Source organism: Apodemus sylvaticus, chromosome 5 (assembly GCF_947179515.1).
Source record: "Apodemus sylvaticus chromosome 5, mApoSyl1.1, whole genome shotgun sequence".
In the NCBI taxonomy this organism is placed as follows: domain Eukaryota; kingdom Metazoa; phylum Chordata; class Mammalia; order Rodentia; family Muridae; genus Apodemus; species Apodemus sylvaticus.
This window is the reverse complement of record NC_067476.1, coordinates 85845078-85859495: the sequence shown is the minus strand read 5'-3', so window position 1 is coordinate 85859495 and position 14418 is coordinate 85845078. Positions and strand designations below refer to the sequence as shown.

The 14418-nt window shown below is 46.7% G+C and overlaps 1 protein-coding gene across 2 annotated transcripts; it reads right to left on the bottom strand.

Moving 5' to 3' along the window:
• Positions 1–2323: 2323 nt before the first annotated feature.
• Positions 2324–13929, bottom strand: Lmo2 (LIM domain only 2). 2 transcript variants are annotated; one of them, XM_052183111.1, is made up of 5 exons: positions 13674–13929; positions 13327–13546; positions 7906–8121; positions 3712–3807; positions 3242–3338 (listed from the first exon to the last, which is right to left on the bottom strand). In XM_052183111.1, the coding sequence occupies exons 1-4, from the start codon at positions 13678–13680 to the stop codon at positions 3714–3716; spliced, it is 537 nt and encodes a 178-aa protein (XP_052039071.1). In that variant the 5' UTR covers positions 13681–13929; the 3' UTR covers positions 3242–3338; positions 3712–3713. The 2 variants fall into 2 exon arrangements, with proteins under 2 accessions (XP_052039070.1, XP_052039071.1); XM_052183110.1 differs by lacking the exon at positions 3712–3807 and having other exon boundaries at positions 2324–3338; positions 13674–13919.
• Between the last annotated feature and the right edge of the window lie 489 nt (positions 13930–14418).

The window sequence follows — 14418 nt, the reverse complement described above, 5'->3', positions numbered from 1 at the left end:
AGGAAGGGGGGAGAGAGAGAGAAGGAGAAGGGAGAGAGAGAGAGAAAGAGAGAGGGGGGGGAGGGAAGGAGAGGGAGGGAGGGGAGGGAGGGACAGACAGAGAGAGGGGTAGGGGGAGAGAGAGAGGGGAAAGAGGGAGAAGAGAGAAAAGGTGGCATTAGAGATCCCTTTGTTAGGATGTAGGATAGTGAAGATCTGGGCTAATTACCTCTTAAATCCTAACATAAGTTGTACTATTATAGTTGGGGTTGGCAATAAAATTTATATAACCCAGGCAGAGATCATTTTATTTTCATTTAGTACTGGATTTAGCCAGGTCTGGTGATGTATGACTATGTTACTAGCACTCAGGGGTAAGAAGGGGGAGCTTTGCAAGTTCAGAGACAGCCAGGGTTACAGAGTGAGCTGCCCTAGGCAACAGGGAGGCTGTCTCAAACAAAAGCAAAGAAAAACCATTACATAGCAATAATTAATACTACTGTTGCTGCTGGTGTGGTTAAAACATTAGGCTGACCTCTATAGCATCTGCCCTAGCTCTCGTGAAGGCTTTGGTTCAGTTTTGAACATCATAAAACTTATACTGCAACACACACATATTTGCAAGACATATAACAAGACAGGTATTATACAGTTTAAAAATGTCTGCACAAGCTCAAATGGAAATACTTGCTAGGGTACAGTGGACTCATCTTGGTAATGAATGTTATACGGAAGGAGGACATACAAATCACAAATCAGCAGCAGCTTGCGGCTTAAGAACGGGATTAAATATGAAAGGCTGGCTCTGCATCAGCCCCATTCAGGACGGAAACACAGGTTCCGCTCATCGCGATGTACCTCCCATGTGCTGATAATTGTGCTTAGCTCTCCAGGCAAAGTGAGAATGTCTTATATTTTAGTCTTTGGATATGAATCCTCCATTCTTGCAATCTCACTGCCCTATTCGACTAGATATAATTAAACAGAAGAGCACGGACAAAAAAATGTTAGACTGAATGGTGATGAAGTGTGTCAGATGAAGAACAAGCCCGCTATTAGCTGAGCAGTGATCCGCTCTCAGTTTCCCGCCCGTTTGTCTACATGTGTGAATTCCTCAGCGGTTAACCTTCATGTCACAAACTGAATACCAACAATTTAGAATGTGAGATCCTGCTAGCTGGGAGATAAAGTAAAACAGCCATTTTTAAACTTCAGAGCATGAGTCAGAATAGCCCCAGGGTCTGTTCCAGGACAGGCAGCCCCCTGCAGAGTTTCTGCTTGGTGGCCAGGGTCCCTGAGTCTGTTTGCAGCAAGTTCATTCATGGTGATGCTGATAACCAGGCTCAGGGACCACAGTCTGAGAACTGCTGAGTTAGAGCAAACATCCCCTCTGAGGGAGTACCTGCAGGCCACCTAGGCTGCGGTACGATATAATTGGATTTGTTTTAAATAGGCCACCTTAAGCAGTCAGATCTCCCAACCTCTTTGAGCATTTTACAGGCCAGGAGAGTCAGTCATTGTTTCATTATTCCTTCTCTGGAATTAAAGGAGAGAAAAAAAAAAACCTTTGACGACAGAGACGTTAAAGTACTTTCAAGTTAATTAAACATAGCTTTAGCTGCATGTTTCTGACATCTTGATAATTAAACACATCTAGAGTCACTGGTGTTTGCCAACGGTTTTATGAAATAATTCAAAGTATATCCTTCACAGAGGTTTGGTATTCATTCCCTGGGACACTCTTGGGCTAGTGGGTTGAGGAGTGACCAGCAGGTGGCGCTTGAAGTCAGATAACGCCCCCAACAGGGGTACAGGGACACACACACACACACACACACACACACACACACACGCCAAGGTGCCGGCTTTAAATCCTCAAAGTAAGGTCCTCTTAACCACTTGTCATAAAACACCCTGAGACACACATCTTAGAAAATAGAAATGTCAAGCTCAGCATCTTTGCCACATTTCAAGCCAGGTAATTACCTTCTCTCCCAAAGGGAATCTATTTTATGTATTTGTGTGCTTTCTAGGTTACAAGTTTCCCAAAGGCAATGCTCTCCCTGCCTTCCCCTCATTCCACACAATGCCAACGTGAAATGCACGTTTTACAATAACAACTTAATTATTCTATATCCCTCTGAGCTACGTGGTGGCCTGTTATATAATTGCCGGTAATACAGAAACCTATATAAACCTCATATAAACCCTTGCAATAAATGGAAGCTTTTATTTGACCTAGAAATAAACTGTGTATTTACTTCACCTTTCCAAACAGGAAATAAAAAGCAAACCATTTCCCTGCTAGCCCAAATTGTAAGTCATTTCACATCAACAACAGCACTGTATTTCAGTTCATCATTTTTATTAAGTCTTTAGAATCGAGTTTTTTTTTTAAATGACACACAACAAATACTTTGATATAATCTAAGATAATAAAATAGGTGAACAACTTTGACCTTTTTTTTGTTTTAAGATTTACATTTGTATAGAAACAATCTGTGGGGCGCCTCACTTCAAAATGAAGGTGTCTAAAAACAGTGATTCATCAACACTGCTATAAATATTTGTCCGGTTGAAAGATGTGGATTTCATTCCCAACTGAAATGTACCTCCATGCAGCATCCTGTGGCTCCGGTGCTTCAGGCCACAGGAAGGTGACCAAGTTAAAAAGAAAGGGAAAAAAACAAAGAGTGACGACTTCTCTCTTTCCTTTCCTAGTGTGAAGGACCATGACTAGAACAGGATAGTAACTGAAGCCAGGAAGAAATTAATTGCACAACTCTAGTCCATGAATACTAAGGTCACATCTAATCTTTACCCAAGACTGCCTATCTGGAAAATCCTATCACGATGGCACAGTGCATGCTGGTCCCCAAATATTTCCTCCACTAATCTTGTCAGTTGCGATGGCTAGCCTGTGACCATACATTCTCTATAAGGTCTGGTCCTTTGCCTCACTGCAGTCTCGGACTTTGCATTATGCCATATGATTGCTATGTCGTTAGTGCCCAGGAAGAGTCCATAATCTCCTAAGAAATACCTCACCACCTCAGGTTCCCCAAGTGCCTAAGAGGGAAGACCACACGGAGACAGTGTCTTCACTGGACACCTCCCCACAGGTGCCTGGGACTCTGGCCTAGATGATCCCATTGATCTTGGTCCACTCATAGATGTCTTGTTCGCACACTATGTCGGAGTTGATGAGAAGGTATCTGTCACCCACGCAGAAATGCTTCTGACAAGCGGCACACTTGAAACACTCCAGGTGATACACTTTGTCTTTCACACGCATCGTCATCTCATAGGCACGGATCCGCTTGTCACAGGATGCACAGAGACCATCCTGACCAAAAAGCCTGGGGTGGAAAAAAAAAAAAAAGAAAAAAAGAAAAAACCTAAGAGACGGGGGCAGAGACCGAGGAAAGATGGATGATAGATGGATGTGAATCCATCTGTCGGGATTCCACAAAACCTAGGCAACGCTGCACCTAGTCAGGTACAGTGGATTACAGCAGTAATGCTAGTACTTGGGAGGCTGAGGCAGGAAGACGGCAAGGTCCAACCAGGACTGGGATACACAGTAATATGCTATCTAAACATAAAAACAGATAAGCAAGACAGCTGAACCAGATAACAGACCATGAATCCTTCCCTGAAAACAAACTGACACTACGACGATGTTTAGTTTGCTGTTCCCTTCCCTGAGCCTCTCTCTGCGTTTATCCATACCTCTAGACTGTGGACCAGCTACAGAAGAGAAGCAGCTGAAGTGACTTGTGAGACGTTAGGCATGCAGTACTTGTCTCCTTCCCAGAAGAACTTTCCCTGCAGAAGAGGAGCTAAGTCACCAGGAACTCGCTAAGATGGGCATCATTAGGAGGCTCCCGATTCTATCATGTTAACAGCCACTAATTTCACCCTTTGGGGACTGTGCCTTGAATCATCCCCTACCCTTCAAATCCCTTGTCCACATGACCATTCATCGGAGCCCCAGCTGCCAGGAGACAGAAGAATCTCGGGAGTCAAGTAGTGCCACTAATCATGCCTCGGAGACCCAGAGGACAAACAGGATCTCTCCATGATGCGTAGAGGTTCTTCATTCATGCTCCTCCTGCCCACTTAGCATGACTCTCTGGAGAGATGGCTTTTCTCACATCTAAATCAAGTTTCTCCCTAGCCTCAGGTGCATCACTAAATCAAGCAACACTTAGTGTTGAGGTGTGCGAGACAGCTTAGGAGTCACGGCACTGGTTTAAAAGCAGCAGCTGGTCAGGGACTGGCAGCACCCAGGAACTTATTAGAAACAGAAATTCCAACTATCCCTGTACCCAACAGAGACACATAAGAGAAGGCTCAGAAGACTGTGTACTGATAATCTAACGATGGCTGAACTTTGAAAACGAGTCTGCCTGTAAGAACATAAGGACCAGAAGGTGGTTCAGCCATCTTACCATCTACCTTGCTTAGATGTTCGTGTAACACATAGGGCGTGTCAGCATCAGAGGTCAAGGACTGAGCCAACACTGGCTATGTGGACACATTCCAGGTGTACTCAACTGCTGCTGCAGGGTCCTTTTTACATAGCACTTGTAACATAGCATGTGAGCATGTAGTTTCTGTATAAAGTCTTTAGGACTATTTCCAGTAAATGTTTGGTCTCTCTAGAAGTCCATACCAACTTACAAAATGAGAGAATTGACTTGTGCATCTTAAGAAGTTGTAGGGGAGGTCAAGACGGCCACCAAAGCCTGCAACATTTGGCTGGAATGGATAGCAGTGAGGCCTGTGAGCAGAGAGCTAGCTCACGGCAGCAGGGTCAGAGGTCATCTCTGTTCTGGATCCCATTTTCTGTGCTGGAAGCCGACTCATCAATGGGGGAGAGCACTCTATCTTACCAGAGCAGATGGTGGAGCTGTAGGTAACTGCCACATTGGAGGTCACCAAGCAGCAAGAGCGTTCCGGTGTCCTGACTGCTTAGTAAGTTAAGTTTGGAGCTGAGCAAAGACACACAACTGAGAAAACAGTGTGTGGCAGATGAGTCTGACTGCCTGATGTCTGAGACCTTAAGAAAGTGGGAGGTTATTAAGGGAAGTCAGGGGGCAAATTACAACACACCAGGCAGCTAATGGGAGGACAAAAGACTAATGTTTGGAAAATAAGTTCAGGTCCCAGAATCAGCTCTAACTAGGTAGGGGACCTGAGCAAATGACACGTCCTCTCCTGGCTTCCATACCTTACACTGTAAGCCAAGGCTGAAGGCAGAGGTCCTAGCAGCCCACTGCAGCTCAGGTACTCTGAAATGCTAACAGTAATGGAAACGAGCCAGGACTTGGCAGCTAATGTGTGCATTAACCTCTGCTCCACAAAATCTCATCTTAGCTGGATACCCCAAAAACAGACCACAGGGGGCGATTTATGTTCAAGTGGTTTATGATGTCCTCGGGGTAAACGAGAAAGAGGGGAAGGCGTCAAGTAGCAAGCTCAGGTGCACAGCCTCGGAGGCAGCTTTGGCCCAAAGTCTGGGGACTCCTGAAAGTGTAAGACCTGTCTCCAAGTGGCCCTAGCTCCCCTCTAAGCTGCAGGGATTGGGGTGTTTTTGGCACCAGGGTCTGGTGAGACTGCATAGTTCTGGCTGCAACAGATGCTGGCTAGATGTAGGTGCCAGCTTCTGAAACAGAATCGTAGGCTAAAGGGGCTTGCCTACTGAAAGTTCGTGAATACTGGATCTACGAGGATCCAGGCTGGGCACCCAACACAATGTAACAGTAGCAGATTTGAGTTGTACAAGAGACAGAGTGGGAGGGGTGGTGGTGTGGTCCTGGATATTTGAGGTTGAATGTCTTAAAAAGACCAGAAGAGAGTTAGCCATTCAAGACCCTCGTGGAGAGAAGCGGATTTAGGGACAGGGACTGGACCTCTTTGGAGGATCCTCTGAGTCTTTCTGAACGTATCCTGTTAAAATAGCTTCAGAATAGCCAAAGAAATGAAGTAAAGAAATCCACGGCAAATGGACCATCCCTGAAGGAAATAAAAATTCCTCCTCTGTCAAGAGGTGTCAGCGCCTTAAGCTTTCTGCTGCCCATTTTAATAACAATAATATAAATATTAAAGGGTGGCTGGGAACGCCTGCACTAATGCAGAGTTAATTAACATGTTGCCTGGGATTGGAGCAGGGAGAAGAATTATTCTGTGTCACCAAGACACAAGTTAATTAACGCTCGGCTCTCCCAGACTATTTTTTTTTCTTCTCCTTTTTTGAAAATGGAAAAGATTAACAAGCCCAGGCAGCGCCGCCTTTCTTCCTGAATGTTCTATAAAACTGCGGAGATAGAGAGGAACCGGCTCTTTTGACCTTACTGTATCTGACTTCATTTAATAAGATTCAAATGATTCGACGGGGATGGAGGCAGGACTCGGTGGGAATCCTTTACCCAGCTGCTTTCTGATGGATCTGGCAGACCTGGTCTGTATTTATCTCCTTTCTATTTTCTTATGACGAAAGAAAGGGGGGGGGGGAGAAAGAAAGAAAGGAAGAAAGAAAGGAAGAAAGGAAGGAAGGAAGGAAGGAAGGAAGGAAGGAAGGAAGGAAGGAAGAAAGAAAGAAAGAAAGAAAGAAAGAAAGAAAGAAAGAAAGAAAGAAAGAAAGAAAGAAAGAAAGAAAGAAAGACAAAATTATAGTCAGACCTACTGGCTCTCTTTTCCACTTGCCCGAAACCACTCTATCTGCAACGATTTCAGCCAGACTGTAGGCGCAGAAACACAACCTCAGTCTTTGAGTGGATAGATAAGCTTCCTTTCTATATAATAAGAACAACCAGCAATTTGGTTTTTATTTCACATGTGTAATGCCTTGAGAACACACACAGGAGGAGGGGTCTTCCTAGCAGCCAAGGGCACTGGAGTCTAAAAGAGCTTCTCTCCACGGGCTAGATGGTCCTAATATATTGGGCTGTATGCTCAGTGGACCCTCTGCCACAGGAGGATGGCGAAGAGCTGACAGCTGAACAGCTGAGCGGATCTGACAGTACGGGGCACGAAGTTACCTCCAGTGCAACTAGAGATGCCAGACCGGGCCAGGCAAAGACATTCACTGGGTGCCAGGACACTCACATACAGGGGAAATGTTTCTGTCTCACTTGGTCTTGTACACTTTCTATTTCTGCCTTTCATGTTACCATCTCCTTGTCCATTATAATAGAAAATAATTTGTGATACCACCACGACACCTGCCAGTTATAAAACCAGCTACTATTTCTTAAGTCACGTACCAAGTCAAGTACTTCATTCTAACTTTAGAAGTAACTACAATTCCCATTTTACAGACAGGTAATGGAGGCCTGTGTGCATTGCCCAAGGCCAGCCCTAGGAAGCAATGGAGTGGGGACTCAAGCCTCCTGACTCCAGTGCCTTCGCCTCTATAGCTGCTGAATGCTAGCCTCCTGCTATGAAACTCAGTGCTTGGGGCTCACTAGCAAGGCTCACAGATTGCCATTTTAAAAGTTCTCATCAATAATACTAGAGTCATGCAAAAGACTATCTACATATTATATCCATGTTTATTGAGTATTAAATGAGAACCCACCCCTAAACTTATAAATGAATTCTCTCTCTTCCCCTAGTTCCCCAGTTATTTCCCTACAAATACCTTTCCAAACCCTATCCCTTGGTCTGCCCCCACCCCCAGAATTTTGTCCTTACTCTGAATTCCATGTCTATTTTTCTCTTACCTTTAAAGTCGTTGGTGATTTACCATGCAGTGATGTGTCTCTGCAAACATGGCCACAGAGGAGGAGGAGCTCACGGCTTCTCTGAAGAGGCAGCTGAGGCTCAGCCTCCACAGCCTAGCCTCCTTAGACAGACACCTCAGGAGCTAAAGACTATGTGTCCAAACCCAGATGTGCCCCAGATGTGTGAGGGATGTACCTGAGATAGTCTCTCCTGCAGAGCTTCCGTCCCAGCTTGTAGTAGAGGCGCCGCCCCACCTCTCCCAGCCGACACCCACAGAGGTCACAGCTGAGGCAATCTTCATGCCAGTACTGGTCGATGGCTTTCAGGAAGTAGCGGTCCCCTATGTTCTGCTGGCAGCCACCACATGTCAGCAGGGATGGGGGTATCTGCAGCACCTCATCCACGGGTTCCCTGGGGAAGAGGCCAAGCATTAGGACAAGGTCACTGAAGGGAGACAAGCACTAGGTCCCAGGAGTTGCTGCATGCCAAAGGTTCTAAGGGAAACTTCAGTACATTTCCCTTACAGCAGCACATGGAGAAAGATTCCTTAACTCAGACTGCTGAGACACAGCCAACCTTGGATAAAGATGTCATCTGAAAAATTGAAGACAGGATACCAGGCAGATACCGCTGGACCCTTGACTACATCCCAGCACCTCTGTGGGCACCTCTGTCTCTCTGCTTCTTCCTCCTTCCCCTCCTACTCTCCTCTGTCTTCCCAGGCCTCCCTCCCTTTCTTTTTTCTTTGGTACCGAGGACACAGGCACTCCAACTGCCAAAGAATAGACTTGAGACCAAAGGAGTTGCTCACAGTCAAAGCATCTGATGACCCAGTGTGCTAAAAATCTACAGATAACCTGTTGAATCCATCCTACTGAAGCCCTACCCACTTCACAGAATCAAAGGTAGAAAAGGAAGAAAGCTATCAAAATTATATTAGGCTGCCTTCTCTTTCCAAAACAGAAAGTTCTGTCAATATCTAAACATTCCAACTGAAGTTTTGCATTCTTTCTGACATCCCACACAAATCTTTGACTGGAGATTCAGCTTATCAGAGGCCCAATGGCTATTTCTCCAGTACCACCTAAAGTGGGGACATAATCCCAGCCTGTCCCGCCATGGAACCTGGAGGAGCAGGATGTCAAGTTCATCAGAATCATCCAGAGGCTCAGGGCTTCATTAGACACTGTGTTGAAGAAGAGCTAGATTTGAATGAATCTTTGGGAAGAAATCTAGGTCACGATGTGATTCTTACACAGATAGAGGACATTGGTGATGTGTTTTTTTTTTCTTCATACTTTTTTTCACGATAGCAAAAGTACTTTGAATAAAATCAAATTAGTAAAGAGAGTGGAGGAGGCACCAAATGGTGGACCTAAAGGGAGTGGAAGACAATTAAATGGATACCAAAGTCTCGATCCGGGTACTTTGTTCACAGTGAGCCTGAGGGATGTGTTCTTTCATTTAAAAAGTTTTATGTAGGGATCACAAGGTGCTTAGGAGGTTAGGGTGCTTGCCGCCAAGCCGGATGATCTGATGTGGTCCCTGCACACACACAGTGGAAAGAAAGTGCCAATTCCAGCAGGTTGTCTTATTTATATATCCATGCACATAGATACACACACACACACACACACACACACACACACACACACACAAAGTCACACACAGGGCCTTCTGCTTGCTTTGCTTTCCTAGAACCTGAATACTTTTCTTTTACATATAAGAAATAACTTTTCTGAGAAAAAATGGCACAGAAGAAAAGATTGTGATGTCAAATAGGAGACAGGGAACCCTTAATGCTTGTTGATTTGTAATAATTAATGTGCTCTTGGAACTTTATTCAAATGAGATCTTACTTTCAAAAAAATCTAGTTTACATTTTTTTAATTGGCTTTCATTCCTATTATGAAATGTCCAATGGGATTTCCTCTCCTGGGTACCCTAGGCGATATGCCTGCGCCTCTTCTTTTTATTTGGCACGTTTACCAAGTGACCTTGTGGGCTAATTGGCCTGTACTCATGAAGTACCATTATATTTGGGGACAATGAGACTCAGGGAATGAGTGCTTATGGGGCATCCAACATCTTCAGGTGACCCTATCTAGGAGACCACTGAGCATCTACTGTACATATTTAGCTAAATGCTAATGCCAAACCCACCATTTTAGCATAAAATATAAGAATATCTTCCTTTAGAACCAGGAATTTTGAAGTGGGGCCAGTTTCTTTGAGAAAAACAAGATCAAGTCAAGTGTTAGGTGTTGTATTGTTTGTTTGTTGTTTCAGTGCTGACCATCAAACCCAGGTCCCTAGTCACTTTAGGAAAGTGCTCCACTACTGACTTCTTTCTCAGTTCTGTTTGTTTGTATTGTTTTTAAATTTTTTACTTTTTTATATTTAATTGTATGTACGTGTGTGGGAACATACACATAAGGGCAGGTGTCCCAGAAGGCCACAGGCATCAAATACCCTAGAGATGGAGCTACAGAGGGTGGTGAGCCACCCAAGATGGTTGCTGGGAATCCAGCTTAGGTCCCCTATTAGAGCAGGGGTTCTCTCCTTCCTTCACATGTTCTCTCCTTCCTTCACAAACTCAGGTCATCAGACTTAGAGCAAGCACCTTTAGCAGCTGAGCCAGCTCGAAAACCCCTTCCTTCATTTAAAGTTTAAGACAGATCTCACTAAATTGCCCAGGCTGGCCTGGGACTTTCCATTCTTCTGCCTCAGTCTCTCATGAATACAGAATTTTGGGTGAGGTGGGCTAAGACCTTAAATAGTTTTAATAATACACTAGAAGTCGCCAGGCAGTGCTGGCACACACCTTTAAATCTCACTACTCTGGAGGCAGAGGCAGGTGGGTCTCTGAGTTTGAGGCCAGCCTCGGCTACAGAGCGAGTTCCAGGGCAGCCAGAGCTACAAAGAGGAAGAGGAACCCTGTCTTGGGGTGGGGGGACACTATAGCCTTTGTTTCTATAAGGTATATCTAAGGCTTCCAGCCTCATATCCGAAAGTTAACTAAGGTCTTTGGCCTATTGAAGTGCACCAATTCAAAATCAAATCTGCAACTCTCCTGTTTTCCCTTTGCTTAGCTCAAGGTTTTACTTTGGACTTTCAAAAACACCCACAGAACTCCCATCATGCTAGATGCCCAGATGGCTGATGGTATTACCAGCCAACTTTGAAAGAGAAGAATCTCTACTTAGCTGGAACAAAACTCGTTAGAATTAAAATGACCTGCAGGAAGGCAGAAGGTATCACCAATTGCATGGTGAAGGACATCTATGTTCATGAAGTCTGGCTTCCTGTGGACACGCTACCTTTGCACATTCCTGCATAAGGACTAATCTGTATCTGGAGATCCCAGCTGGTAAGGACCCAGGCTGGCTCTGAGAAAGCATACAGTGAGGCGGCTGACAGGAGAGTTGCGGGAGAGACATGATGGTCTGAGACAGATAAGGAGGACAAGATTCTGACTCCGTCTATCTTTCTATAATTCAGGACATGCCATCATCTCTGGTGAACAATTCAAGCCAAAGACTGAGATTTACCTTAAGTCAATATTTGATATTCTCCCACCAGCCTGTCCTGCATATAATACCTGAGTGTCTCTTTAGTTTTCATTTCTGGCAAAAATTTCTCAACAATTTCCCAGAACGAGGGGAAATGTTCCAAAGACATTTCCCGTGGGGCTTGTCCATTTCAGTTACAGCCTTCCGTTCCTGAACACATACTGCAGGAAAGATGAACTACCAGTGGACCTCTCGAACTAGGTGCTCACTGTGAGTAAAGGTTTTCTAGTCTGGTGCAAAAAATTAAAAAACTAAGAAAAAATTTTAAAAAAAGCACTAACTTTGGCAAGAGCAAACTTACTTTACAGAAAGAACCCAATCCTCAGGCTAGAGAGAGGGCTCAGCAGTTTAAGGATGTTTTCTGTTTTTCCAAAGGACCCAAGTTAGAGTCTCCACACCCAAAACAGATGGCTCACAACTTACCAGTAGCTCCCACTCTAGGAGGTCCATCACCTCTAACCTCCAGAACACCGACCTTAGGTGCGCACACACATTCATGTAATTAGTATTTTTTACACACATTCATGTAATTAGTATTTTTTAAGGAGCCAAACTCATCGTCTAATAAAGCATTAGCGGTTAGGTTGCACTGATAGGAAACTAGTAAACAGCAGTTCACCAAACCCTTACTGTGTAATCTTATGTCCTGTCCAATCTCTGAAAACTCGGGGCTCAGATGTAATTCTAAATTTATTTTTAAAAGGGAACAAGCTATAGACACTTTTTTTTTTTTTGAAAGGGTTGTTGTTTTTCTCCTGAGATTTTAAGGAAGCTGGTCTTCATGTCAACAAACCTAGCTCCTTTCCGAGCTGGTGTCTTAACCTTCAAGACTGCAGAGTGATGTTTATATTCTCGCTGGATCCTGGGACTTCCTGTGTTTTATGAGAACACGCTGGGTTTTTATGCTGCTGGCTGAGGGTAAAGCCCAGGTAAATAAACACCACAGAAGGCTGAAATTGAAGGGGGGAGGTGAGTAGGAAAACTTCAGCAGGAAAGCACGATTCTTTTAAAGCAGGAAAAGAAAAGAAAAGGGGGAAAACCCCACCAAAACAAATGCATCTTAAAAGCCCAAATGGACAAGTCATTAAGCAGCTCCTTTGGTCTTGTGTTAACAAATCCCTTCAAAGGATTAGATGAGGACTTCAAAGGAATAAAAACTCAAAACCAGACAGCTAATGACTCTTAAAAGGGCATTTGTATGGACCTGAAAAAAAAAAAAAACCGATACCATCACTCCTGGCTCCCCTTGTTAAGACTAGAGAATGGGCTAGGGTAAAGGCTGTAGAATGGGGGGGGGGGGGGGGGGCGGTGTTATTTGCAACCCAGCGCAAAGCTCAGAGCACTAGACAGTACATGCTCATAACAGCTCTGGTTCGCTGACCCCAAGCCCTTCTGAGAGTTCGATGAGATTCTGCTCCCTAGAAAAACGTACTAGACCAAGAAAAAAAAAGTGCATTAACTTTCGAGGTTCACATGCCCACACTAGGAAGACTCAGGGGAGGGGCGAACATGTACCCAAAGGAACTCCGGATTAGCAATTCTAGAAGTCTCTGGAGGCCAGACCCAGTTCCCAGTTGGACAGGCGGACCTCATCAACTGTCCACTCTACTCCGGGCCTGGTAGAAGACTGTCGGAGACCCGGGACGTTCTGGTTGGGATGCCCCCCTTTCCAAGGCCAAATGGACAAAAAGGAAGGGAACCTGGAGAGGGTGGGACGAAAGGGGAGAAGGCAGACTCTCACCCTCCGCTCTCCCTGCCCTGCACCTGTGCCTCGGAGCTCGGGATGCCTGCTCCTGGGCAAACTTTCTGACCCTGGTGAAGGTTTGGGGAGCTTTCTAGATAGCCCGGAGCGGTGCGCAGGGTCGATCCCAGTTACAGTTTCCGCCGCCCAGTCCCTCTCGGTGTCTCCAAAGTCACCCGCGAGGAAAGAGAACCCCTGGGACCGAGGGACCAAGGGCACGCTGCGGGCGCGCACCTGGAGTCAGCCCCTCGAGCCTAGCCTGGGACCTGGTGTGGGGTGCGGGGACAGAAGCGCCACACTTACTCAGACGGGTCCAGGCTCTTCCTTTCGATGGCCGAGGACATTGGGGAGGGGGGCGGCGTGCCGGGCGGCGGGGGCGCTCCCTTTGTGGCGCGTGGCTGGCTAGCTGCCTGGACTCGGACCCCCTCGGGTGCTCGGGCGCCACCGCTCCTGCGCCTCCTCTTGCTCGGTCGCTCCGCCGGCGAGCTCGCCCCTCCACGCTCAAGGACAGTCACCGCGCTCCCTTCAAACGCCAAAGAGAGAGAGCAAATCACCCAGCTGCCCAGCGCGCGGCGGCCGAGGCAGGGGGCCGGGGAGCAGCCCGGCCTCCCTCCCGCGGCTGCGACTGCTGCCGCTGCTCAGGACTTAACCTTCCATCCCGGTCCCGCTGCCGTCACCACAGCCGCCGCCGCCGCCGCCGCCCGGTCCCGATCGCGCGCAGTCGCCGGCTCCGCCCGGCCGCCCCGAGCCCCTCGCACCTTCGCCGGGGTCGGGGCGCCGGGGGCAGTGAGGGGGCGGCGGCCTGGGGGCGGGGAGCTGACCGCGCGGCTCTCCCCGGGCTCCCTCCTCTCTCGCAAAGGTCTATTTTCGCTCAGCTTCCCTCTGTCTCTGGTTTCATTTCCTTTTTCCTGATCACGATTCAAATACAATAGAAGGAAATCACATTTAAAGAGACAGCTGCCCGCCCCCTCCCCCTTTTTTTCTTCCTTTTTTTTTTTTTTTAAAACGGGGCTCCTGGGGATTAGCAATCCAAACAGCAGCAGCGGCAGCGGCGACGGCGACAGCCCTGACTTGGCTTCTTAAAGGGGCCCGCGGCGGAGACTCCTGGGGCAAGAAGCCTGCCACTAAACCGTCTTTTTCAGAGTTCCTCTTCTTCTGCCTTTCCCTTTGGGTTCAGGCTGAAAGTAACCACCTGGCCGTTCCAGGAGGAAAGAAAAGACAAGAATATGAAATAAGCACCTGCAGAAATCCACGTTGCTAGCGGCTGGCTAGCAGGCGCTCGTCTCGGGTTCGAGGTCCGAGACAGTGCGGCTCTGCAGGCGGCAAGCTAGTAGCTGCGACTGCGCTCCAGAGAGGGGACGTGAGCTGTGTGACCAGGGACCTCACACGCTAGGT